Here is a 27,239-nt window from a genome sequence, read left to right on the forward strand (position 1 = left end):
CCAACAGGAAGACAGCAAGACAGATGACAGGTGCTGAGGTGTCCCAGTGTCCAGGCTCTCGCTCATCGCCCTCAAGTCCTCTCCCTGTGAGCTGCTGACAATCAAGAGCAGGGACCAAAGATGCAGGCTCCTTCTTCTGGAGGCCACCCAGCCACCACCCAGCGCAGGAGTAGCATGCACACAGCTTGCTCTCCGGGACTGGGCGTCCAGTGCTTAGCTAAGATGAAATGCTGTGTCCACCCCACCCTTATGAAAACAGACTAAAGTGCAGGCAGGGCTGAAAGTTTCAAGCAGCGGAGTTGAAGACAGGTGAACCTACAACACCCAGCAGGCTGATGTCCCCAGCACGTGACAGCATCTGGCCACCTCACACTCAGTCTGTGCCCAGCTCTTCATCCCCCTGGATGGGCACAGGGCAGTGTGCGCCACAGCAGTCTGGGTGGCAGGTGAGCCACCTGCAGGTCACAGGCAGGGGGCTAAGAGTCCCTCTAACTGGTTATTCTTCTTATTTGTCTTGATTTTCATTTTTATTTTGCTAATCTTTTGCAGTGTTGGGGATGGAACCCAAAATCCTGTGCATGTGCCTCGTGATCCTAGACAAATGCACATCAAGAAAGATCTTCAAAGGTAAAGGAAAGCAGAATAATGAGCCTTCCCACCCCAGGGGAGGCTCGGTGCTGGGCCACAGCTCAGGATGGGCTGGGCTCACCCTGGGGTGCAGAGTGGGCAGGGGGAACGCCCGCCAGCCTCGCCCCACTCTCAGGTCTGCCGCACACCCACACCATGGGGGAAAACCAGCAGACACTGCCACCTGAGCCACACTGCTTCAGTCCTAAGAGGGAGACCTCCAACTACCCTGTTCCCACCACCACAGTGCCAGGCCCTGGTTCTTATCTGCCACAGTCCGGCTGCAGCAAACTAACCAGGGGGGTGACGAATAACTTTGTACATTGATACAGCAGGAGTAGAAGCCCTTTATTGTAGGACAACAGAGGTATTTATACATTTTGCACAACTTATCTTAATTAGCATAAACTAGATACATCAGTCAACCAATAAGGAATCTCCACACTTAATGGTTTGCTTTTGTTACTTCTCAAACCACTCCCTCTGGCATTTTGCCAGGCACCATCCAGACTTGTTTACGAACTCTAACATTCCCCTGGCAAAATACCAGGTGTTATTTTGACTTGTTTACAGACCTTAACACTTATCTAAACCCACAGAGAAGACAGGGGCGCTTCTGACATTATCAATCCCACCTCGGCCATCCCACCTAACAGAAACCGTCACTTCCAAAGCCACCAGTAACCCTATTTTCCCATTGTTTATTGGTACATTATATTGTACACAGTGGTGGGACTTGTTACATATTCCCATGTTAACACACCCTCTTAGTATAAAGAAAGGAGGGTAAAATTTCCAAGAATCGTGAAACCACAGATGGGAAAAGAGCCACCCCCCTTTTAAAAAAAACATTCAGCTGGGAAAAGGAAATATAGACGGTCATTGGTATTTGTACCACCCTTTAAAGACGTAAGTGTGGGTGAGCTCAAGAATCAAACCACATAGTACACAGGCTGTGCTGCTCACAAAGCCACGCTTAGGGTGCTACACTTAAAAGCATGGTTGAACCATATCCAAACAATTAGTTAAAGAATTAAGATTCTGTGCTTTGCTCTCTTTGCGGGTCTAAAGGACCAGGAAGGCCCGGGGCCTTCCCCCTGAGCCTGATACCTCTCTTGATGAGAGCTTTTTGTCCTCGTTGGGCAGGTGCACATTCCCCCTGGGAAAACCCTCAATTCAACCTCAGCTGGAATCTACAGCCAGAGCACCTTGAGCTCCAGGTCTTGCCCATGCCAGGCACCTGCAGGTGGGTAGGTAGGTGGCAGGTGGGTAGGTGGGTGGATAGATAGATGAACAGGTAGGTGTGTGGGTAAAGTGAGTGGATAGGTAGGTAGGCAGGTGGGTGGGTAAGTAGGTGGGTAGGTGGATAGGTGAGTAGGTAGGAAGGTGTGTAGGGAGTAGATAGGCGGGTGGGTGGGTAGGTAGGTGGGTGAATAGGTGAGTAGGTAGGTGGATGGGTAGGTAGGGAGTAGGTAGGTGGGTGGGTGAATAGGTGAGTAGGTAGGTGGATGGGTAGGTGGGGGTAGGTAGGTGGGTGGGTAGGTAGGGGGTAGGTGGGTGAGTAGGTAGGGGGTAGGTAGGTGGATGGGTAGGTGGGTGGATAGATGGGTAGTTACGTGGGTGGATAGGTAGGTGGGCAGGTGGGTGGGTAGCTAGTTGGATAAGTGGGTGGGTGGGAGGCAGGTAGGTGGGCAGGTATATAGGTGGGCAGGTGGGCAGGTAGGTAGGCAGGTATATAGGTGGGCAGGTGGGCAGGTAGGTAGGTGAACAGGTGAGTAGGTAGGTGGGTAGGTAGATAGATGGGCAGGTGGGTAGGTACGTGGGCAGGTAGGTAGGTGGGTAGGTGGGCAGGTGTGTAGGTAGGTAGATGGGTAGATGGGTAGGTAGGTAGATGGGTAGGTAGGTAGGTAGGTGGGTGGGCAGGTAGGTGAGCTGGTGGGTAGGTAGGTGAATAGGTAGGTAGGTAGGTAGGTGAATAGGTAGGTAGGTGGGCAGGTGGGTAGATGGGTAGGTGGGTAGGTAGGTGGGCAAATAGATGAGCAGATGAGTAGATAGATAGGCAAGTAGATGAGCAGGAGGGTAGGTAGGTAGATAGGTAGGTAGGTGGGCAGGTAGGTGAGCAGGTGGGTAGGTAGGTGATTAGGTAGGTAGGTGGGCAGGGACAGGAGTGTATGTGCATATGAATGTGTGAACTTGAGACATGGAGTGACTCCTGCCTCTCTCTTCCCAGACTCTGCTGGCTTTGCAAACGAACACTGTTCAGTCAGTCATTAATCTACCTTGGAGTGTCCTTGACTGGTTCCATATATCAAACACCAAATCCTGCTAATTCTAGACATCTGCATATTTAGAAAATTTAAGATCTTCCAAATATCTATAGATTCCACCTCCAATGTCCCTTCATTGGTTTGATCCTGGTCATTTGCTTCTGGACTCCTGCCATGGCCTCAACTGGTTTACTTGCCCACAGTCCCACCAGTCCCTTCCCATCCCTCTTTGTGATGTCACGGTGATCTTTCTAAAACAAACGGGATTGGCTCATGGCCCTGCTTGACTTCTGCAGTGGGTCTCTGCTGTCCATGGGGCGAGGCACTCAGCACTTGACCTGAGCCCCATGAACCTCGTCGGCCCCACCCTCTGCCCAGCTCCTGGGCCGGCCTTAGTGCGCTCCTGTGGTTCTCGGGCTGTGCACTCTCCTTCTCTCATCTTTCTGCCTTGTGGGCATGGCCCTCTCTTCTTCACCTGACTTCCTTCTACCCTTCCCAGCCCAGACACTCCCCTAGTCACCACCACAGGAACAGCAAGCGGGGCTCCCTCCCCCAGGACAGGGCCCTGCTCACCATGCATGGTCACAGCCCCTTCTCTACCAGACCTGGGTGCCAAGAGCGCAGGGCCTGTGCTCTCGGTTTCCCGGGTCCTCCCCACCTAGCATGCCACCCGGCACAAAGCGGCCTCCAGGACACACCCAGTGAGTCACTATTTCTTACCCTTAATGGTAGGGGCAGGCCCTGAGAGTCCCCAAAACCCTTGAGGTCAAACCACTTTTGTACTAATACCAACATGTTATTTCCTTTGTGCCCGCTGCGCCCGGCAGAGTGCTATGCACTGCAGCTGGAGCCTCCCAGGAGCACCTGTCCACTCGGGAGAACAGACAGATGGCTCAGAAAGACAACGGTGTTTGCTGCCCATGAACTTACCTGAGCTTTCCAGAAAAAAATAGGAGAACTTCAGGGAACTTTCGTCAGTCTCTGTGGGCGTGACAGCTTCCCCGGCCTCAAGTTTTCTTGACAACACCAGTGGTGATGTCAACCCCCGTGATTTTCTGGATCATCTGCATCATCTGAATCTGTTTTTTTTTTCTTTCTTTTTGTATTGAGGATTGAACCCAGGGAAACTCTACCACTGAGCTACCCGCCCCCCTAGTCCTTTTTGTAATTTTGAGACACTAAATGGCTGAGGCTGGCATCAAACTTCCAATTCTCCCACCTCAGCCTCCTAAGTCACCGGGATTTTAGGCATGGGCTATGGCACCTGGCTCCACCATGTTACAAAAGCTTGTATCAGAAAAGAGCCATTTAAATGCAAGACAGACCACAGGCTTGAGAGCCACTGACCTACAGGGCCAAACTGAAGGGTATGCAGCAGAAAGACATCAGGCAGTCACGGTGCCTTCAAAATGCACCCTTCTTCTCTTAGCATCAGCCAGCAGTGAGCCCCCGGCAGGTAGGGCCCACCTGATAGCCTAACCCTAACCCTAACCCCAGCAGGTAGGGTGCACCTGACAGCCTTTCTGCCCCACCCCCCTTTCCCCACTTCAAACCAAACATTCACCTCTCAAGTTGGCCAAACTTAGGAGAAAGCCTGGGGACCAGGAATCTGCGCTCCAGAGGTCAGTGGCCCCTGGTCACTTGGGCAGAGTGAGGCCTCCCTCCAGCCTCTACGTCCCTGGCGCTGTCACCTATAGCATACAGAGTGTCCACTGCCTGTGGACAGAGTGTCCTGGGATGCAAATCAAATGGACAGGTCCTCCAGGTGGTGCCCCTGCCCTCGGGCATACGTACCCAGTCTGCACCTTGAAGGGCAGGTTCACAGCCTGAGGCAGAGGGACAAACACAGCACAGGACCCCAGCAGGAGGCCAGAGCCAGGAGGACTATCTGCAGCCAGCAGTGTCACTGGGAGCCCTGCCCACCAGGCTCTCCTGGGGCCGCCCCTCCTCTACACAGAACCCGTGCTGGAGTGGCCCAAGTCATTATCTTCAAACCATAAAGAAGAATATCTCAAACACCCTAAAAATTCCCTTGGCTCTCATGCCCAACACAGCGATGTGCAGGGTCCTCACTGGTCCCCACGGAGCTCTCCTCCTGAACCAAGCCCACCACACAATGGAGGCTGTTCTTCTGGAACGCAGGGGTGTTGCCCAGAGCTGATGGCGCTGGCTATCTAAGACAGGGCTCATTCATCCCCTTCAACAAAGAAACACAAAGGGAAACCATTGTTTTTACAAGAAAAATAGAACAATTGTTAATTTCTCTAAAATTAATCACTATTAATCACGACACGAGAGGCAGTACCACTGCTGTGCTAACATCCACAGTTCTCAAACAAAACCTCACAGATCTTGGTTTTAGCATGGGGGAAAATTCAAGCTCACAGACACCAAAACGACCAGGCAGTGCTCAGCCATGAGCTATGGGTTCCACAAGAACATTCTGGAATCAAGTCGGTTTGAATACAGATTCTGCCCCTCCCTAGCTGTGTGACCTTGAGCAGTTTACTTTGCCTCTCTGAGCCTCAGCTGTTTTAGCTGTAAACCTGAGGGGGCCCATCCTTCCCCAGGACTGCAGAGAGGGATGACAAGCACATACACTAGCAGGCACTGGTTGTTTGTCTTTGCAAGAATAAGGCCCTCAGAGTCCCACCCAGGATGGCATTCTTCTTGGGGAGTACGATCCGCAGCCTGGGAAAGGACCTACATGCTACCACCACTGGGTGGGAGTCAGGACACGGGCGCCACAGCCTGGATGAGCCGTGACAGTGGCTGGTCTGACCACGCCTGTCTCACAGTCACTGACCCACTGGAGGAGAGTGCACAATCTCAACCCTGTCTCATTGGCCTTCCTTTTGGAAGGTTTGTTACTCTTCAGTCTCTTCTGAAATGAGTTTTGTCCTGATCTTGTCAGGTCCTTTACATGAAAATGAGGACAAATCTACCTTGCCTTCTGTGTCCCCAACTCTTAGAAGTCATGACCTCACAGCCGTTGTGGAAGGCAAACGCACAGATCTGCGTCACCGGCTCCAGATCTGGGCCGGCAACTGCAGTATTGAAGCCAGTGGCCCCGGCCAGCCGAGAAGGGGTCTCCTGGCAGGCGAGGTGCATTCTGGCCACCAACCTGGGTGCCAGCAACCTCACCGCAGGCGCAAAAGGGACTCTCAGGTCAGGTTTTCCAGACCATAAAAATAAACATCCAATTTGTCTGAACTCCAGCCTGCATTCCATCGTATTGGTGGAATCTGACCACTATTTTTTCATTAGGATCAGTCTAATGACCTGCAAGTCGACAGTCCTCTCGAAACGCCATGGTTTTTAACAGGCTGGTTGTTTTGGCTACTCCACTGTTTATCTTCTTCCACAACTACACTTTTATACACTTCCTATGTAAATGTGTTTGCTAGGGCATCTGAATTTTGCCTTGAAGACAATGATTAAAAAAAATAAAAGCTAAGCCACAGCTTTATATTTTCCCTTAAATCCAAAGCCGGCCTTTCTCTTGCATGAGGCTGTCCTTTGTTCTCCCTCAATGGAAACCCAAGACCAACAGGGTTGGTTTTTCAGAGCACACAAAACTGGTTCAGCCCTACCCATAATCCTTCTGCTCGATAACAAGATTAATCATCTTTCCTCAAGAAGGGGTGCTAACAAAGAGTCTGGGGTAGCAGGCCCTTCACTTCAAAGGGAAGCACCCTACATGCGTGGCCTTGAGGAGGACAACCCAGAGCCAATAGAGTGGGAACAGATGCTTGGCAAGCTCGTTAGCAGCCCCTCTGCCACTCCCACTCTCCACATACTGACAGAGAAGGGCCGCACTCAATTCTACGCGCTCACATGCTTGCAAAACCAAGTGACAAAGCAGTTGGCAACTGAGGCCCAGCAGAGGGCCCCGAACTACCTGCAGCCTCTGCTCACAGGTTGTCCTGACCCCTGACATTGTCAGCAGCCCTGTCTGCCTATCCTTCATGCCACTAAATCCTGACACCCTGAGTCCCTCACAATGCTAGGGCCAATGCACCCGAGTGAAGGGACAATGGGCTGCAGGAGGACCCCAGGCAATGGTGAAAGGGTGGCAGACAGGCGTGGAACAGAGGAGAAACGCTGACAGACATCTTTTTGCTTGCCCAAAAGGCCAGATGGCTTGTGAGCCAGGACAACCCTAGTCCAGCAACCAGAAAGGAGTCACCCTGGGGACGTGATTCAGAAAAGAATCATCAGCTACATTTTTAGATTTAGGATAGAAAACATTCACTGGCTAACTTGCTCTCTCAGTCCATATCCAACTCTTTTGTTGTCACATAGGCACACCTGAGCGCACACCCTCAATCAGGTACCCAAATGCCAAGTTGGTGACCTAACCAGGGACCCTGCAGCTGCCCAGGCACCCAGTAATCCCAGCAAGCCTGAACTGCCAAAGTAGCATGCAGTGCCCTCTGGACGGCATCGATGCCATCACATGGCTCTCACTCTCTTGTCCAGTGAGGCAGCGCACAGTCCCAAAGCTGGCCAAATGGGAGCCTAGTCACATGCTGCACCAACCACGCTACGATGGGGCCATGAACCACACTATCGAGCGACACCGTAGCTGGCTCAGTTTGCGTAAGCACATTTACAATGTGTGCACAACAAAAAAATAGCCCAAAGACAGGCTTACCAGAACATGACACAGGACTGCGTGTGAAGTGAGCCCCATAAGATACAGGGAGCACGTGAGAGGGTCCCAGACAGATGAATCTGGGTGTGCGGCAAAGAAAGGAAAGTTGGGAAAGGCTTCTCCATGTGATCGGCTAGGATTCTTTTAGTTGGCAAATAATAATTATATGTATTTAGGGGGTAGAATGTATTGTTCTGATAGATGTACACATGGGGATGGCTAAATTGGGCCACTTAAGGGGCCCACCACTTCACCACCTGCTTATCATCTTCATGCTGAGAACTCTTGAGATCTACCATGTAGCAACTGAGAGATGTAATGACTACTACCTGGGCATCAACAGCAGACACCAATGAGAGCCCCGAGGAGACTCCTCAGTCCCCAAAACAAGCACCACGTCAGACTGGCACAGATGAGGAACAGGGATCTGGGCACAAGGTCAAGCAGCTTGTCCTAGGCATCTGAAAAGAGCCATCACTCCTGGACGGGGCGTTGAGGGTGAGCTGAGTTCTAGATGGGGGGACAGGCGGGAATCCACAAATAATGTGAGGGCCTAGAGGGCAGCATAACAGGAAAGGATGGTCCCTGGAGTCCACAGGCTTGGAAAAGCTGCTTAGCCTCAGCTTCCTCATCAGTGGAAAAGGCTGATGGCGGCCTGTCCAGCGTGAGAGGAGACACTTCCGGGAAACCGTAGTGCAAATGCTGAGCAGATGTGGAGAGTCACACTACTCACAAGCCACCGCCAGGCTTTGTTTATAAAGAAATGCAGGTTCCTGCTGTGCAGGGCAAGAAGGACGGAAGGAACAAGCCAGTTGTCAAAGTCACTGAACCCTCCTGAACTTGGCTTTCTCGGGACAAGATTCTACCAAGTCTGGCTGCCTGGCTCCCCAGACACCTGCTCCTTCCAGAGGATGCTGTGACAGGTGACTGTGGTATAATGGCCTCACAGTTCTCCAGGGACACATTCACCCACGGGCCAGGTTTCCACAGGAATGTCACAAGTGCTGGGCCAGTGTCCACAGATAAGGATGTGACAGCGTGTGGCCCTAGGAACTAATGTGGGTACAGGTCCAGCTGGGTCATCAGGACACAATGGCATTCAGACTTACTCAAGCCTCTGGGACCCAGAATATTTCTGAATTTGGATTCAGACTTTAGAATGGATATGTGGAGCAAATTTTAGATATTGCCAATACCCAGTCTAAGGCAGCACCTGCAATCAAAAACACCTCTACAGAAGGCAGAGCTCTAGAGTCAGCAGAAACCTCGAGGGGCCAGATGGTTCAACTTGGGAGTTTCTGTTTCACCAAAAGTAATTTCAGGTCAGGTCAGTCCATCAACAAACTAGTTACCTAAAGCATTTGAGGTCCAGAGCTTACTGAATTTGAAATCACAGATGAGGGATTACGGGCCTGACTCAGGTGCTCTGCCCAGATATGAGGTATCTGAGGGGCACCCTGAGCTGGGGAGGGACCCAGCAAACAGGCAGAGCACCAACCAGGTCCCCAGGATGCCTACCAGGGCTCTGTTCAAGCACTGGACATGCTTCCGGGCATCTGTTCATCCCAGGAGGAAACCACAGGAGCAAGGCTGCACTCCTGCTCAGCTACAGTGACCAACGGTCCCTTTAGACATGTCACACTGAGATTTGAGGGAGAAGAGGAATTGAAAACAAAGTGCAAGCCAACTTATTCCACACGTGGCTATGGAACACAAAGCTCGTTAAATAGGACATTTGAGCAGACAGGGAATCAGAAGTTTTAAGACAATACCATGTGTTCTATACAAAACCTTGTAATGGTATATGTTTTCTATATTCAGAAATCTGAAAGTCAGGTTTTCTCAAAGCAAGGCACAGCAGCTATGAACAATATTCAAGGTCCAGGGGGAAGAAACAAAACTCGCAGAATAAAAGACAAAACTGCCCGTATCTTAACCTCTTTTTAAATCAAGTGCTTTAAAAGGTGAGCCAACAGATGGCTGTGGACACAGCCTGGAAACCACCAAGAGGAGACGCCAGGACAGCTGGGAGCCCTGCCACTGCTGTCCGCTGCCCTGCTAGGTCATGGCCCACCCGCCTGCCCACTGTCCACACGAGGCGGGGTATGCGCCAACATGCTACCTCACCCACCTGAGAGTTCCTGAGACAAGGAAGGACAGGCCCCGTTTCCAGGGAGGCAGGGGCACGAGGATGGCCTGAGCCCAGGAGGTCAAGACCAGCCCAGCAACACAAGATGTATCTCAAGAAACAAAACAAAACAAAAACCTGCAAAACACTAGAGGGGAGACTGTTCACATTGGGGTCACTTCCTAAGGTCAGTGGATGGAACAGAAACAGGGTGTGCCTTGAAAAGCTCCTACAGTGGTCCGCAGGTGGAGTGCACAGGGTTCTGCATGGACTGCACCATCTCTCAGGAAATGCCTCCAAGGGTGGACAGATGGCAGTTCCGTCAGCTGAACCTGCAGAGCCCTGCCTGCCTTTAGAGGCCACAGTGAACAAATGAACGCATACAGGGGTGTCCTGCTGAGTCTCGCACAAATGCCCCTGGCCCATGACCCTGCAAGCCCCATGCTCTGGCTCCACCTGCCATAACCAGAGGCAGGCTGGCTGTGAATGCAGGCCGCTCGTTACTGTGTAACACAAAAAATGTTTTGGTAAAACTGAAAGGCTTTCAGGACCAGAGGTTCTCTCTCTACAGTCACCATGATACAGACCACAGGCCTCTGCATAACTACAGCACTGGAGGCACCTACGAGGCATGCCGGGCACTATGCAGAGCGTCAAACAAAAAAGCAGCTCAGCCACCAGCCCTCAAGGAGCATCCAGCTAATGGTAGAAATGAAGGCACTCGGGGCCAACCACAGTGCAAGATGGGACAGGATAGGACAGAACAGGACAGGATGAAGCCAGCATTGTTGGAGGTGCATGGAAACAGGAGAGACAAGCAACCCTCAGGATCATAGAAGAGTTCACCCAGGAGGCAGGCTGAAGCTGAGTCCCAAGGGATGGACACATTTCAACAGGAGATGGGAGGGGTCGGGAGGACAAGGCACAACCATAGAGCCAGAATAGTCTTGGCACACCATACACAGAAGATCCAACATGGATGACAACCTACTAAGTGTCAGGAACAAGAACAAGACACCCAGCTGCAACCACCAGGATGACACTAAGAGGACACTGAGACAACATGTAGATACTTGCTGCTAAATATCAACATCTCCATAGATGACAATATGCTGCATCTCCGAGCTTCCCCTGCAGACCCTGCCTGACCCCTCTCTCCTGTGCTTCATGCCTGCCGGGAAGCTGCATCCTGGGCTGTGCCAAAAGGCCTCCCCAGGTGTTTCAGCCAGCTTTTTCGCTGCTGTGACCAAATGACACAACCAGCGCAATTGTAGAGAGAAAAGGTTCATTCAGGGGCTCACAGTTTCAGAGTTTCCACCCATAGACAGTAGGCTCCATTCCTTGAGGCTCGAGGTGAGGATGAACATCATGGGGGAGTATGTGGAAGAAGGAAGCAGCTAACATGGGGATCAAGAAGCAGAGAGAGACTCTATTTTGCCAGATACAAATATACATCCCAAAGCCACACCCCCAATTCCCACCTCCTCCAGCCACACCCACCACTTCAGCTACCACTCAGTTAATCCCTATCAAGGGATTAGTTCACTGATTGGGTTAAGACTCTCACAACCCAATCATTTCTCCTCTATACTTTCTTGCATTGTCTCACCCAGGAGCTTTTGGAGGACACCTCACATTCAAACCATAACATTCTTCCCTTGGCCCCCAAAAGCTCACAACCATCTCACAATGCAAAATGCTCAAAATTCAAGTCCAAAGTCTTCTCTGAGGCTCAAGGCAATCTTGCATTGTGAGCTCTGTAAAATTAAAAGCAATTTACAAGCATCCAATATATAATGGTACAAAGTAAACATTTCCATTCACAAAATTAGGGGCATAGAAAAAAGGGAACAGCATGGCGGAAGAGTGTGGCAGAGGGAAGCAGCTTACATGGTGATCAGGAAGCAGAGAGAGGTCTCCACTTGCCAGATACAATATATACCCCAAAGCTATATCCCCATGCCCTCCTCCTCCAGCCACACCCCACCACTTTAGCTACCACTCAGTTGGGATTAATTCACTGATTGGGTTAAAGACTCTCACAACCCAATCATTTCTCCTCTGAACTGTCTTGCATTGTCCCACACATGAACTTTTAGGACACCTCACATCTAAACCATAACACCAGGGGTGTGCCCAATGGGGCACTGTCCAGCAGATGGAAGGACAGAAGAGACCAAGGTCAGGTCCAGATTCCCCAGCTTCTCCATGTGGGGCCACTGTGGGTTGGCTGGTCACAGATCCTGTTTGGAGGTCCTGTCCTTGCAGCCCTGGCTGAATCTGGTCTGGTAACTGGTAACTGCTCCCCTCGCTAGAACTCTACCTTCTGCACCAGTCACAGGCACTACTCCAGCCCCGTGGCTCAGTACACACCCACTTGAGCCTCCCTAACAGCCTCTTTATTAAATGCCCCTCAAATTGCCCAATGTGAGGTACAACTGCTTCTGCCTGGACTATGCAGCCACCTTATTCAGGGCTCAGGACCACCTCCCCTTAGTCCACCTGAGGAACCTGAGGCCAGGAAATAATATGCAGTTGATTCGGGTCCAGTCATTATTGCAAATGCAAAACCAGGACGGGAACCCATATCTCCTCTCTCCAATGCCCATGCTCCCAACCTCTGGGGAGTAATTTGTGGTAGATTCAAAGAATACTGAAAGGAACAAACATCATCCTTTTTGCTAATTCTCAAGAATTACTTATTCATTTTGGACATGTGCAGCTTCTGCCTGCTTATCTTTTTAAATGGTCCTGCAAATGAGAAGCTCCAATCAGATGCTCATGTCAGTGAATTGTGCCCAATGTGCAAAAACAATCTCAAAAAAACAAAAACTAAGAAATATTCCAGGACTCCAGTCCAGATCCTCCCTAGATCCTGGGTCCTACATCTGCTGTTTCCTTTCTTAGATTCTTAGCTCGTGGAGAGAGAATGCATGTTACTGGTGATGAGCAGGCATATGTCATGGAATTTCTTCAGCAAACATATGCCCCTCATCATTTCCCTACACTGCTCTGAGATCTTTTTCCAGCTCCCCCACCCTGGGAGCTCAGATGCATGCCACCACTCTGCCTGTCAGAGCAGCTTTTCTGGCTGTTAGACAGTGGGAAGGTATATTGGGCTTGGGGCCCAAGTCCCAGGGCTCCACACTGCCCTTCTGTAGTGTGGCCTTGCACTGGCCCTGGATCAGGGTAAGAGCAAGCTTTTCACTGCTCTGATTCCAGAGGTGAGATGCTCACCCCGCACAGGCCGAGCGGGACTGTGGTGGTGCACCCAGCGTCAGGTAGGGACAGGGCACCCACAGTTCCAATGGCCTGAATGCTCAGATAACTGGCCCTCTCTGGGTACCCGGCCTATGCTTGTAGCTAGACGTTGTTCAATTTGGGATTCTATAACTTCATGATATTATTGTTTTACTTCTGAGAGTGAAGTAAGCCACTTGCAAAAAGAGGAACACTATAAGTGGCACTTACAGGAGACCCTTGAGTGGCCAAACTCCGAGGACAACGTGAGAACAGGGCTTGGGCTGGAATGATAGAGGGAGTTCTGTGGTCAGTCATGTTAAGAACGAACTCAACACCACTGAGCTGTGCACTTGAACATGGGCAGGGCGCTAACTGCATGCTGTGCTTTACCACAAGTCGATCTTTTCGCTCTTACAGAGAAAGCAAGACAGTAAGTAAATAGAACAAGGTTAAAGAAAAACTGAAGGTACAAACTGCCAACAGTGACAGAGTGCTTTCATCAACTGTGGGTCTGCAGGTGGGCTCCTTCCCTTCACACTGCAGTGCTGGGGCTGGCCGTTGTTGGGGACCTCAAGCAAGCCACACCTGGCCAGAATCTGAAAGCTTCCTAGGCAGGCGGTGACCAGACGGAAATTCCCATTTAACATTCCACTGGGAAATGGCTCACACTCATTCAAAAGCATGTCCCCTGGGGGCTGGATCCCAGGGCACTAGGTTAGCAATGCAGGTGGCAGTGGCACCCAGGTCCACCCACATCCTAGGGTCGTGTCTTAGGGGCTGCACTCTTTGGGACTGGGGCAGTTCAGAGACAAATGAGGTTTCCATAGTGAAGAGTTGCCAAAGTGTGATCTGAAAGAGACTGTGAACACACTGCCTTGGTGCATTTCCTGTTGCAAGAAGAACACCACAGACCAGGTCCATGGTGACAGGAGGTCTGAGGTGGAGGGCCACAGCTGGTGGTGGCCTTCCTGTGCAGGGCATCACACAGTCCTCTTCTTACACAACCAGGAGGGTCAATCAGGGAACTCCCCTATTTACTCAACTCAGTCACCTCCCCTAAACATCCTGGGATTACTTGTCAACACAGGACCCTTGGGGCACACACTGAACAACATCCAAAGCATAGCAACAGATAAGCTTGCTCTAGACCCCCCAGAGGGGACAGGCAATCAAACACAGGTGACGTGCAGCAGCCTCTCCCAGAGACCAAGGGCAGACTTGAGCCAGCCCCTTGGCACCTCTCATGCCCACCAGCATTCCCACCTGGGGATTCCTTAGCATGCCCTGCACTCAGGCTGCAATGCACGGCTCACATCCCTGCTCTTCAATGCACCAGCCGCCTGCAGCTTGGTACTGAGAATGCTGAGCCTCTGTTTCCTCATCAGCCACAACAGAGGCAAGGATAGTGCCCACTGTGCAGGGGTGGGTGTAGCAAGGATCAGGTGAGACACACTGCAGTGTCTGGCGAACGCCCAGGAGGGCACGTCAGCAGAGTCTTCGTCTCTTGTAACACACACACTCACACACTTACTCACGATGCCCGGCAATGGGGAGATTAAGCTGAATGTGACGTGGTGCCTACTTTCAAAAAGCACAAGCACTGGTGGGCTGGGAAATAACTCTGTGGTGTGAGATATGATTAAGTAAAAGATGCAATGGGAACACATACTTTTACATAATTAAATTATATCAACTAGATAAAAGATCACTCTCAAGAAAGACAAAGAAATCACACACCAAATCAAATTTTAGAGCAGAGAGGTGTGGGCAGCCCTGCTCAATTACTTTCTAAGGGCTGATCTGGGGGAGCTGCTAACAGATCATTGTTATAATGGCTACAATGATCTCTGGGGAGTGGCCGCCAGGCTTCAAGCACAGGATGGGTCAGCAACACAAGTGACTCTGGAGCAGAAAGCTCTCAGAAGGTCCCCTCCCAAGGTTTCCAGGATGCTTCCCACTCTAAGGTTTTTCACCATGTTTGCGTCTACAATTGGAGCTAAAATATTTATAACACTGAGGCACAAGAAAGCCCTAATTCCATTCAGTCATTTCTTAACTGGAGCATATTTTTCTAAGAATGTAAGACTCTTGTTACATAACTTTTTGGGAGCGATTTAAGTCAAATCCTTTTTACTATCTAAAGTGCTGGGTTTTCCAAGAACTACTTCATTGTGTCAGTTACTTTGGCTTAAAATAATGTGTGCTAAGACTGTCAAACCACCAAATGCTTTCCCCAAATGTTTCTACTTAGTGATTCAAGTGACAGTGTCCAGCTAGAGGCACTGTGTACTGATGGCACAGGACAGTCCTGAGGCGTCAGGCTCAGCCCTCATCAGCCTGCACTCAGGTAGGGGTTAGCCTTGGAGATCTCAGGTCTGGGATGCCTTCTCTCTGAGCACCCAAGTATAGTGGTTCTTGGAGGAGGGGAGAGCTAGGTGTCACATGCCTCATGTGTACAGGTGCACATACGTGCATGCAGACATGCAGACGTAACACGTGTGACAGGCCACACACAAACATACACATGATGTCAAGGAAGTCAAGGCGAGAGCTTTTCCTCTTGTACACGTGTCATATGGGAGGCCGGGGGCTGGTGTGTGTATTTGAGGAGGCCCTGGAAGATCAATTAGCTAATCTCTGAGTTGACTCCATGGACATTCATCAGGAAACCCACCATGGGCCCGGCACTGCCAAGGGGCAAAGGCCCAAAGACGATCCCAGGAAACAGCCTGGAAGGAGCATATAGTCTCAGGCAGGGCACCTGACCCCACTGGCTGGGCCCTGGCAGGTGAAAGAGCCCAAAGGCACCAGGAGCCATAGGCCATACCCTGAAGGGCCTTGGGTGCCAAAGATGGAGAGAGGTGAGTGGAAGGCACTGGACCAGATCTGCCCAGAGGAGCATTCAGCGTCAATCTCTCCTTGGGCAAGTCAGCCGTGCCCACGGGTTCAAGTTCTGTCTCTGTGCTGACGGCTGACAAATACCTGTCAGTTTCAGCCCAGATGCCTCCTAGGCTCTAGGCCCTGCACCCACAGCTGCACAGCACCTCAGCGGGGCCCTCATGCCCCACACTGAACCCACCACCCACCCACCACCTATCCCCTATTTCTCACTGGCCTGGGGTCTGCCCTGGCTAGAGGAGGCGGGGCCTAGGATTGTCCTTGGTTCCTCCCCCTCCGTCCTCTAAGGCAAGTCCAGGTGATGTTGCCTGCAAGTATCTCCTGAGCCTTGCTCTCACCCCTCCCACGTAATTACCAAGGCTCTCCTGGGTGACAACCTAATGTCCTCCTCCACCCTGGTCTGCTCTTTCAGTCCACCCTCCCTGCTGCAGGGACAGTGATTTTATTTTTTTTTAATTTTTTTTAATATTTAGTTTTTAGTTCTCGGCGGACACAACATCTTTGTTGGTATGTGGTGCTGAGGATCAAACCCGGGCCGCATCCATGCCAGGCAAGCGCACTACCGCTTGAGCCACATCCCCAGCCCCGGGACAGTGATTTTAAATCTGAAAACCTAACCAGGTGCAGAGGCAGGAACCTGTAGTCCCAGCTACTTGGGAGGATGGGCTGGAAGGACTGTTTGAACCCAGGAGTTCAAGACCAGCCTAGGCAATGTAGCAAGACCCTGACCCTCCCCTATACACACAAAAAAATCCTGAAACTCTGATCAAGTCACTCATGCCTCAGCATTGTCCCCGACACTCTCCCTGCTCCTAGCAACAAGACCAAGCTCCTTAGCATAGTCTCAAAGTCCCATGCCATCCTCCTGGCCACCTGGCTTTGCTTTCCTTTACCACATATGACTATCCTTCAGTTCCCAACAGGTTCTTACACCAACGGAGGGCTTCCTGCAAGCTTCCCTGGGTCTGGAACATCCTTAGCCTCACCCACCTGCCTGCAGCAAGAGGGCTGGAGGATGGCCCCTTCACCTTCCTTAGGAAGTAGCCCTGACAGAGCCCCAGTCCAAGGCCTATGACAGCCACCATGGCGCCCTGGGCTGCCCAGCACAGCCTATCCCTCTTGGCATAAATAACTGTGAAAACTGGAGGCAGAAAGGCCAGATTGGGGCCACTACTACAACCAAATCAAACTCTGGATGAGAACTGCTGGGGTCCAAGCTAAAGCAGGTGGGATGGATGGTCAGGTATTTGGGAGGCACAATCCACTGGACCAACTGAAATGTGAGTGGGGAAGAAGAACCCACTGTTTCTAGCACAGACCACATTTTTAACACTTGTAATTGCCTCAGCCTGTTGTGGGTATTCACCAAAAATGGGGAGAATGTGTCAAAATGACCTGGGGTCCTCCTGATGCACAGCTGCCCATGTACCTCCAGCCTCGCTGTCTTGACTTTGCTGCCCACCTTCCCTGGGAGACTGTTGGTGGGAATGACTGAGTTCAGGAGGTGGTCCCACCCTGCGGAGTATGCAGAGTGAAGGGCCACACCTCAAGGAAGAATCGACCCTGAGGGTGAGCGTCACTGGACCTGGCCTCTGGTTCCCCTCCCTCCCACAGCACAGCATTCCTGCCCTCAGGCCTCCTGTCATTCCCACTGTGGGCAGCTCCGAACCGGCCCTTGGGTGCCATGCGCTCTGCAGGTCAGGTGTGCCTCATCATTGGGGGTTGGGGAGTCACTAAGACAGAGTTTAAACATTTTCCAGAAAGCTTCACTTTCACACATGGCTACTCAGCAGACACGTGGGTTCCCACACCTCCAGCATTGGCCAGTAAAGGAGCCCGTGGACCGGAACTGGAAGTGTCTGCCTAACGCTCAATTCCACGGTGAGTCCAGCACTTCACAGAAAAACTCTTTCAAACAGTTGTTTGTTAAAAGTAACCCACAGAGGATGGCACTTGCTCCTGCTTAAGACTAAAGTCTCCCCCCAACCTGGGCCCCATGAAAATAAGCAGAACTGTACAACACCCAGGGAGCAGGAGGGCTGGGCGATGGATGGCGACCACACAGCAGGGGACTTCACAGCCACTTTTCGTTTTTATTAGCAATGTTTCCAAAGGCATTTAAAATGTTTTGCTAATACTAGAACCCCTCTGTGAATAAGCCAGGGCTTTAAAGATAAATAATAATTTTTCCCAAAGGAAGCAGCACAAAATACCAGTGATTTCAGAACCTGGAGCAGCCGCCTGGCCTGAGCGCTCAGCCTACCGCATGCTTCCCACTCTCTGGGGCCTGCCTGTGAACACCACTTCCACGCTGCGATAGAGCTTTATGGCACAAGGACCGCAGAACTATAAACCAAGAGTCACTTCTCTTCTCTTCTCCGTCCTCCACCCTCCACTCTTATTTTTTAAGAGAGTGTATGAAAACACTTCCACTTTCCCAGATATTAACAATGATCAATTAATGACTACTTTTAAAGCAGAATTTTGTGCATTTTCCACCAAGAAATATGAGTTTGTTTGTAATGTCATAAATGCTTGTGGTTTGACTATAAAATAAATTCCTTGCTGGGGGGGGGGCGAGCGCACCAATTAGCGATTCTCGCTTAGCACAGCACTTGCTTTGCACTTTTCTATGGAGGCGTTTCCCTTTGATTGAGCTATCACAGAATGCTAAAGTCAGTACTCTGTCACCCTTGAGCATGCAAAAGAGGGCTGAGAACACTTCGTGTTGTGGAGTCCACATGCTGCCCTCCCAGGAGCACTGGGTCCTGGGTGAAATCCAAGTATTTGCCAACTTGAAAAGTCTACCGTTGTCCGTTAAGAGACCGTCACCAATACTATAGATGTCAGAGGAGTTTAGGATGACTGGGAAAGGGGATCCCATTTCCCATAACAGAAAGATGAAAATTAAAACACTCTTCCATTTCCAAACTAAAGAAACTAACTGCAGTAGTTCAACGATTATTAGAGCCCCTTCAAAATGTGCCAGGCAGGTAGAGTGAGTTGGTCTGAGTGGCTCCTAAGCAGCACCCTGCGGGAAAGCGGGGAATAGAAAAGGCAGCAAGCCAGGACCAGACGCTTACGACACTGATCGACTTCCCCGTTGTTGTAACACTAGATATATTTCCTGAGTCCTGGGATTATTTACACGATCACCATCTTTAAACACTGATGATACTTGGTTTAATCTGAGAGAGCTCTGCCTGCTGGAGGAAACTCCACCCCCCCCTCTCTCTCTCACACACACACACATACACACACACACACAGAGTTATTGAAACTAAGAAAAAAAAGGACTTGGCCATAGTACCTGTAAAACAGATAAGAACTTAGGTGAATATCAGCAGGAGGTAATAATGGAAATGTGGCCAGCAAAGGAGCGAACATGACCTTAGGCTGCAGTAGTAGAAGGAGGACCTCAGAGGAGAGGACGGTGCTCTGCTATGGAATACCACGTTCACTGTATCAAATTTGAAAATGGACACAAACAAAATGAAACAGGCGTAGAGGAGGCAAACCAGGATGATTAAGGGTCTAAAATTCCTTGTTTTTTAATGGTAATGTTTAGTCAAAAGAAGACTGAGAAGGAGCCATCGGGACTGTCGTCTAACAGTGATGACCCAGTAACACAGAAGGAGCTGAAAACTCTTCCCCCAGACCCTCAGGGAAAGCTGGGGGCCAAATTTTGACTCCATATCGGAAATGACAGTCTATATGTTCTAAGAAGGAAAGGACTAGGCAGGCAGGTAGTGAGCTCCTGAGTCATGGGGTGGGTGTGGGAACAGAGGCTCCCCCCTGGCCAAAGCAGCTTCCCTCCCTTTGCTGGCCAGCTGTGTCCCCAAGTCATCAACTCTGAAGAAACCACTCAAAGACCTAAGACTGTGAAGCACGCCATGAGAGGACGTGCTCAGTCCTGAGAAACAAGGATGGGCAGGGACGTGCGCTGGCACATTTGGCTGTGACAGCCAAGGTATCCAAAGGACACAGAAACAGAGCAGCAACATTTGTTCTTTGCCCTCACTTCTTCCCCTCTGTCATCCATTTTCTTAATTCCCATTCTTTTATCAGCAAGGGTCATAGAAAGAGCTGGATATTTAGATTTCAAAACTTCAGATCAATTCCTCAAAATGTTAAAAAAAAAAAAAAAACCAGTGATCACGTGACTCAGCAATTTCACTCCTAGGTATCAGCTCAAGACAAACACGTACATCCACTCAAGATGTGTCTATATGTAATCCCAGCAGTTTAGGAGGCTGAGGCAGGAGGATTGCAAGTTCAAAGCCAGCCTCAACAACTTAGCAAGGCCCTGAGCAATTTAGTGAGACCCTGTTTCTAAATAGAACATAGAAAAGGGCTGGGGAAGTGGCCCAGTGGTTAAGCCCTCTGGGTTCAAGCCCCTGTACCATAAAAAAAAGGAAAGAATAAAAGATGTGTGTCTGTGGCTGGTATAGAGAGGGAGGAGGAGGGTGGCACAGGAATCCCTGGGGAACCAAGTCCACCACACCCCACGATGTCCATGTGCATATATACCACGTATATACCACAATGGATGCACTGTTAATTACAATTATAATGCAATGATTAAAATAATAATAACAATAATAATAGGAGCTCAGTAAATCAGAGTAAGCCTGTCAGGGGAAGGAGAAAGGAAAGGGAAATGAGATGGACCAAATTGTGTGTAAGTAAAAATACAGCATAAGAAATCTCACTATTATGTATGATTATAACACATTAATAAAAAATATGTATGTGAATTTCATGGTGCATCATTCACAATAGTGAAAAAGTGAGGGGAAAAAAACCCAATGTCACCAGCCAGTGAAGGAATAGCATGTTACCCACAGGACAAGACCTCAACGGCCATAAAAAGGAAGGGCACCCAGCCTGCATGGACGTGCTGAGAGAAAGAAGCCAGCAATGGAGACGGAACGTCATAGGATTCCACCTACGAGAAATGCCAGGATGCACAGAGGCGGAAAGCAGATGGGCGGCTGCAGGGGCTGAGTGGGGCACGGTGGGGGCGTGATGCCACCTGGTGCCAGGGCTTCTCCTGGGGTGAGAAGGATCTTCCAACTCCCACAACTCTGAGAGCAATGGGTGTTCCTGAAAGGGTGAGCTAGTTCAGGGTACGTGAGTAGCTCCACAGAACTACCATCAGCAAAACAAGCACAGAGCCCCAGACCGTTTCCAAAGCCCCAACTGTGGGTTCTTTTAAAGTTCCCAAGGTCTCTCTGTGCCTCAGTTTCCCCAAATGTACAGGGAGGATGGAAATGTTATCGCCTCACAGGGGACTCTGAAGAACACCTACAGTGAAAGATGGTGTTTTCTAAACCACAAATTGGCTTGTAAAGCACAACTATTGTCCACTTTTCAAACTACTGCAGTTTTTTTTACAGCATTAAAAAGAAGTCTGATTTCTAGCTCACACCACAGATTTTAAATACTTTGAAAAAAAAGCAATACACACATTTTCTACTTTAATGAGGATGATTCCTGAAAAATAAGACTGGGCAGCCTCGTTGGTAGGCCAGAGATTGTACAAGTTTACGTTTAGCAGCCCGAACAATTAAGTAGGAGAGAGAACAAGAAAAAGAGTGAACAGGGAAGAAGGAAATTTCATTCATTAGAACACATTTTCTTCTTTCTCCCTTCTCACTTATGCATTCTTTTGTCTTTATCTCTCTTGATAAAGTCTTGCAGATAATAAGGGTGGATTGTATTCTCTGAAGCTAATACAGTATAATGATGACTTCTGAGTCCTGAGTTCCCGCCACTATTAAAACCTCGAAGCACATTCAACATATAAAAATGTATGAGTTCACATATTATCCCATGTGGTCCTGCCACTGTAAATCTACTTTAAAAAGAATTTTTTTTCCAAAGTAGCTAATGAAATATCCAAATGTTTAATTTAGTTCTTGGTAAATGGTGTTTCTGTGGTGCACTGTTTTAATTGAATCAACATAGTAATTAACTGAATTGTATTCATTTGTATTTTCACTTAATGAGAGCCTCTTAAAATGAATGATTTCACATCAAAACATCTATTTCCTAAGTTGTCATCAGTTAAACATACATTTTGCACCAAAGGCTATTCTTTTTTTTTCTTTTGGTACTGAGGATTGAACTCAGGGGCACTCAACCCTGAGCCATATCTCTAGCCCTATTTTGTATTTTATTTAGAGGCTGGGTCTCACTGAGTTTCTAAGTGCCTGCTGTTGCTGAGGCTGACTTTGAATTCATGATACTCCTGCCTCAGCCTCCTGAGCCACTGGGATCACAGGTGTGCGTCACTGTGCCAGGCTCCAAAGGTTACTCTTGCTTCAACTTTATTCATAAGGCAAACCTCATCCTGCACAATACAGAGCTAATAAGAACTTTAAAAACTCACCCAACAATCTTTGATTGATATTGTTTGATTGTAAGGTGATTTTTCTTAAGCTGGTTTAAAAACACATCATGTTTAAAAATAAGCTTAAACTGGATGCGGTAGGGCACAACTATAATCCCAGCAGCTCTCGGAAGGCTGAGGATCGTGAGTTCAAAGCCAGCCTCAGCAAAAGCAAAGCACTAAGCAACTCATTGAGACCCTGTCTCTAAATAAAATACAAAATAGGGCTCAGTGGTGGAGTTTCCCTGAGTTCAATCCCCAGTACCTCACCCAATAAAAGAAAACACCAAGCTTAAGAGCTGGTTTTTACTTTCTTCTAGACATATTACCAGTAAAATATCATACCAATATCTCCAGGCTGGCAATTAACAGGAAAAGGCAGAAAACCAAAACATTCATGAGTCTTTGTGTAAGCCAACTTCATGACTGAATTTCTATTTAAGAACCATATAACCAGACTTCCAAACAACTGCTCAAATAAAAATATCTACAGTCACTTTCATATCCAAGTCAAACCGTCAATGATACTGCTGCCCACATACTAATTTTTGAAAGGCTTTATGACTGGAAGTCATTTCATGTAATTTTCAGCGGCATGCCCCTTACAATTAAGGCAAAGAGAATTCTACCAAAAACATGGATCTTGGAGATCAAAAATAGTAATTTGGATATGATCAATCATAAGTCAATTAAGGAAATTACTCAATATATTAATTGAAGAAGGGAATCATCCTGCTGGCATCCCACCACTAGACTATGAAGTACCCCAGTGGCAACAGTACCAAATCCATTCTACCCAGCCATATGAAAATCACAAGCTGCAAACCTGTCTGAGTACACACTGTCATGAAAAAGATGATAAATTTCACCAGAGAGAGAGAGAGAGAGGAAAAAAAAAAAAAGAAACTCAGTATACAGGATGGATCAACACACTCGCTACTCTATACTGCTACAGTGATACCTCTTGTTTGCAAACAGGTGTTAGGTCTCCCTAGACCACAATTACAATGAAAAATCTCTCCAGTTGCTCAAGACTCTAGAATTCAAAATTATCCCGACTGCAATGTAAGCATATTCTACAAAATACACATTTTTTTTTCCTTTAACAAACTTTGGGGGTCCTCTGATGAAGCAATGACCCCAACATGTAAAAAAATAGGTGGTAAACTTTTGTGCATGAATTATGACACATCATGTTCTGATAATACATGCAGCGTGCTGTGAAAATCTGTTTCAGCCCTGCTAGTGAGACCAGAACTCTTCCAAGCATGCAGGATTTCATATTTGTTTACACGATGCCCTATGCACAGGTAGGAATGTTTCCTTCTTGTAAAAAAATGCAACAAAAACTATTATCCCATACGCCAAATAAGACGCAGCACCCTGGAGCCAGTCCTCGCCGTCTTTGAGCTGAAAAGCTCTGGGCTACGCTAAACGGCGGGGCTGTGGGGCGGCCCGGGCGGGTCCCGGGGTCCCTCTGCAGCACACCCGCGCACCCCGGGAGTCAGCCGGTGCCTGGGGCTGACCTCCGGGCGCAGCGTCCAGGGCGCTGCTCGCCGGGGAACCGGGCGGCCGCGCCGCCGCTCCTCCTAGGGCCCGGCTGGTCTGCCGGCCTCCCCGCCGCCTCCCGCGCTTCCCGCTGGGGTCCGCACGCCGGCCGCGTGCGCGGGGCCCAGGGCGAGCGCGGCCCCGCGGCCCCAGCACAATGCGCCGGCGGCGGCGGGAGCGGGGCCCCTGTGTGGTCTCCGCGGCCGCCAGGCCTGGCCCCCGCGCGCCGCCCGCCGCGGGCCCTCACCGTTGCAAAACTGGAGCAGCGAGGACGTGTCTGGCAGGCTGCTGTAGCTCGAGAAGCCGTCCTCCATGCTGAGGCCGCGGGCCGCGCCCGCTCCCGGCCGGCCGCCGCTCTCCCACACACTGAGCTGAGCCGCGCCGCGACCGCGCTGGCGCTGGGGCCCCGCCTGCTGTGGCGGCGGCTGCTGCTGGTCACCATGGCAACCAGCCCGCCGCCGCCCACTCCGCCCGCGCCGCCAGCCAGGGGGCGCCTAGGTGGCGGCGGCGCGGGGACGTGGCAGGCGGGCGCGGCGGCTGCCTCCTGGCCCGGCCCTGCAGCGGCGGGCGGCCTCGCGGGGACTAAGGGCGAGGCCGCGAGCAGGGGCGCGGGACCCTGCCCACGCTCGGCGGACGCGCTGTCCTCGCGCCGTGCGCAGCTCCGGGACCCAGCGCGGACAACTAGCCGGGCGCCTCCCCGGGGCCGCGTCCTCCGAGCGCGCCCTCGCCGCCCGTTTCCCCCCGCGGCGGGCCCTGCCTTGGCCAGGACAGCGCGCAGCTGCCACCCTCCGCGGCTTCCCACCCAGGGCAGCCCGGCCCGTCACAGTCACAGCCTCGCATCTGCCTTCATTCAGTCAGGGCGAGGCCAAGGGTCAGGACAAAGTACCGTAGCAGGAGAAGCGCGCCCATCCGCGAGTTTGCAACTTTTCCTGCCCCTATTGAAGCTAGGTCAACCTTCTGAGCTAACTACCCACGGCCAGAAGTGATGACAGTGCGGGCACTAGCGGTGAGGGGGCTCTAACCCCGATGGACTTGGTCCAGAAGCGACAGTGTGACGTTTACACCTCTGATGCACAACCACTCGTCCCTTGAGTTATATGGGCAAATCTGAAGGAGGTTGAACATAGCGGGGGGATGTATGAGCTACTATTAGGGAACTTTTGGGCCTCCCTAGGTCTGGAGGCCTGTCTTTCTGGAAACTACTAGAGTAGATACCAGTAGATGGCAGGGTGGGGGACGGGGGTCTGTCACTCTGTGTGTAGCCCATTTAGTTTATGGGGAAACCAGGCTGCTGTTAGGTGCTGCAGGCAAAGGGGGACATTTAAGGCCTGTTATTTAAGGAAAACAAGGATTGTTGACAAGGGACGATATATCGAGGATAAAGGCTGAAAGACCTAGGTGGGTGAAGGACAGTGGGCAGGACGTCCTAAGGATGTTGCAGGAAAGAAGGCCAGCAGGACCTGCAGAGGGGCCAAGAAGCCTGCCCTGCCTAGTGGAAATGGATGGCTCATGTAGCAGACATTCGCAGAATGAGATTGAACTGAGGACCAGGAGCCAGGGGAGAGAGTTCCAAGAGCCAGAGGGGACTAAACAAGACCCTGCAGGAGATGGAGGGCTATGTGGAGGTTTTCATGGGTGCACATGCTGATGAGAATGGGACTGGGAGCTGAGTCTGTGTGTGACCTGGACACCAGGGGTCAGGGACTGCTGCTGGAGCAACCCAGGGTGTCTTGAGTGTTCCAGAAATGAGCACTGAGGGCCTGGATAGAGGAACCAAAGTGGACCTGGGGGATAGGCAAGGACAGTGAAACCTCCAGTGAGGAGTGCCCTGTGGCAGCTGGAGTGAGAGGGTTGGGCTCTAGGAGTCCTTGGCAAAGAGTTGTAAGTGAATTCTCTAAAGGAGAGAGTGGAAAGTCAGAGGGGAGCTCGGGCAGAGCTTGGCAAGGGGGGAGAAGGAAATTCCAAAGGAGCAGTTGGAGAAGCCAGAATTTCCACGGAGGATGTGGTGCAGGAAGCTGAGAGCACAGACAGCTTCCGGGGGTGAGTGCTTGGCAGGGTCCTCTGCAGAGGGCCAGGGAGGATGCAAATGGGGAAAGACCCTTCATCTGGTGGCAAAAGGCTCCCAGGTGACCTGGAGCATCTCAGGGAGGCAGTGGGAATGGAAATCAGGTTCCTGGATGCCAAGAGGAGGACACATGTTTGAGGACTTAATCAGGGAAGGGAAATGAGAGCCCAAGACACTTGGCAAAAGGGCCAAGTAAAGGTCTCCCTGTCCCCTGCATTTCTAAGAGGCAGGTGCTGTGCAGAGAGAGCTTTCAAAGGGCGACACGGAACACGATGAACATTCTGAGTTTGCCCTTCTGTTTTCTCATTTGCCACCCTTCCCCTCTTTGGTGCCCATCTTCACACTCTCTGTTCAACCTCCCAGTCTCGAGCTTCAGGATCCAGGGGAGGTTTGGCATAATCCGGGCGTGGCATTTCTGAACTAGGAAGGGAAATGTTAACTATGAATACATGATTAAAAGTTGCTTCTTTGGGTTGGGGCTGGGGCTCAGAGGTACAGTGCTTGCCTGGCATGTGTGAGGTGCTGGGTTTGATCCTCAGCACCACCTAAAAAATAAAGAATTGTGTTCACCTATAACTGCAAAATAAATATTTTTTAAAGAAGTTGCTTCTCTTTAGCGACTTTTTAAAAAAATATTTATTTTGTATTCCTGACTTTGAATGGTAAAAGAATACTATCTGGTCACCACAGCTGAGGTTTGGAAGTAAAGAAAACTCAGAAGTGGGAAAGAAAAACTCTGTTTAAAAGTTCAGCTGCAAATTTGAGCTGGAGATTTTCTTAGAAGATATTAATTCCACTAGAGTGGAATTACAAGGAAGAACTCAGTCCACTTGCTGTTGAGTCAATAAAGATCATCATTACACTCAACCTAGGGTATCCAACAGCTATATTTTTCCCACAATGATAAAACCTTAGGCTTAAAAAAATATAGAATCATTTCAAGCATATTAACATTAAGTCAATGAGGTTTAATCTACATGACACTAAAAAAAGAATTCATGGAGAAAGGTCAAGAAAAATCTCTGAAGATTTAATTAATAATGTGTGATATTTTTCCCAATTATTTTAACAGACTGTGATTCCACATCATTTTGAGGTAATTTGTGGCCTAAGCCCAGAAAATGTTGTCATTGTAATAAATGATGTACACTCTGTAGGACAATGTAACCATAGTGTTCAGTGGAATTAATAACAGCATTTGTATAATGTGTGAAAAAAGAGAAAAGAAAGTAGGAGCTCTGTAGCCTTTATTCATAGAGAGCAATAAAAAAATTACTTAGAAACATGAAGCCTTGGACATCTATTGTTTAATGAAACAGGCTTCCAAGAACATTTACACAGTGCCAGACACCAGGCTTGGGGCCGAAGGTGCAACACAGAAAACATGGAGTCTTTCCAAATGCAGGTGGCCA

General features: G+C 50.0%; 1 protein-coding gene across 1 annotated transcript in view; it reads right to left on the minus strand.

Annotated features, from left to right (window-relative positions):
- LOC144364817 (echinoderm microtubule-associated protein-like 1) overlaps nucleotides 1-24,165 on the minus strand; it is a 65,686-nt gene extending 41,521 nt beyond the window's left edge. The window contains exon 1 of the mRNA XM_078037137.1: nucleotides 24,010-24,165. Within this exon, the coding sequence (XP_077893263.1) occupies nucleotides 24,010-24,076 (67 nt within the window). The 5' untranslated portion in view covers nucleotides 24,077-24,165. The remainder of the gene's footprint in view (nucleotides 1-24,009) is intronic.
- Nucleotides 24,166-27,239: the final 3,074 nt, after the last annotated feature.

The sequence above is a fragment of the Ictidomys tridecemlineatus genome, unplaced genomic scaffold (genome assembly GCF_052094955.1).
Source record: "Ictidomys tridecemlineatus isolate mIctTri1 unplaced genomic scaffold, mIctTri1.hap1 Scaffold_61, whole genome shotgun sequence".
Classification (NCBI taxonomy): domain Eukaryota; kingdom Metazoa; phylum Chordata; class Mammalia; order Rodentia; family Sciuridae; genus Ictidomys; species Ictidomys tridecemlineatus.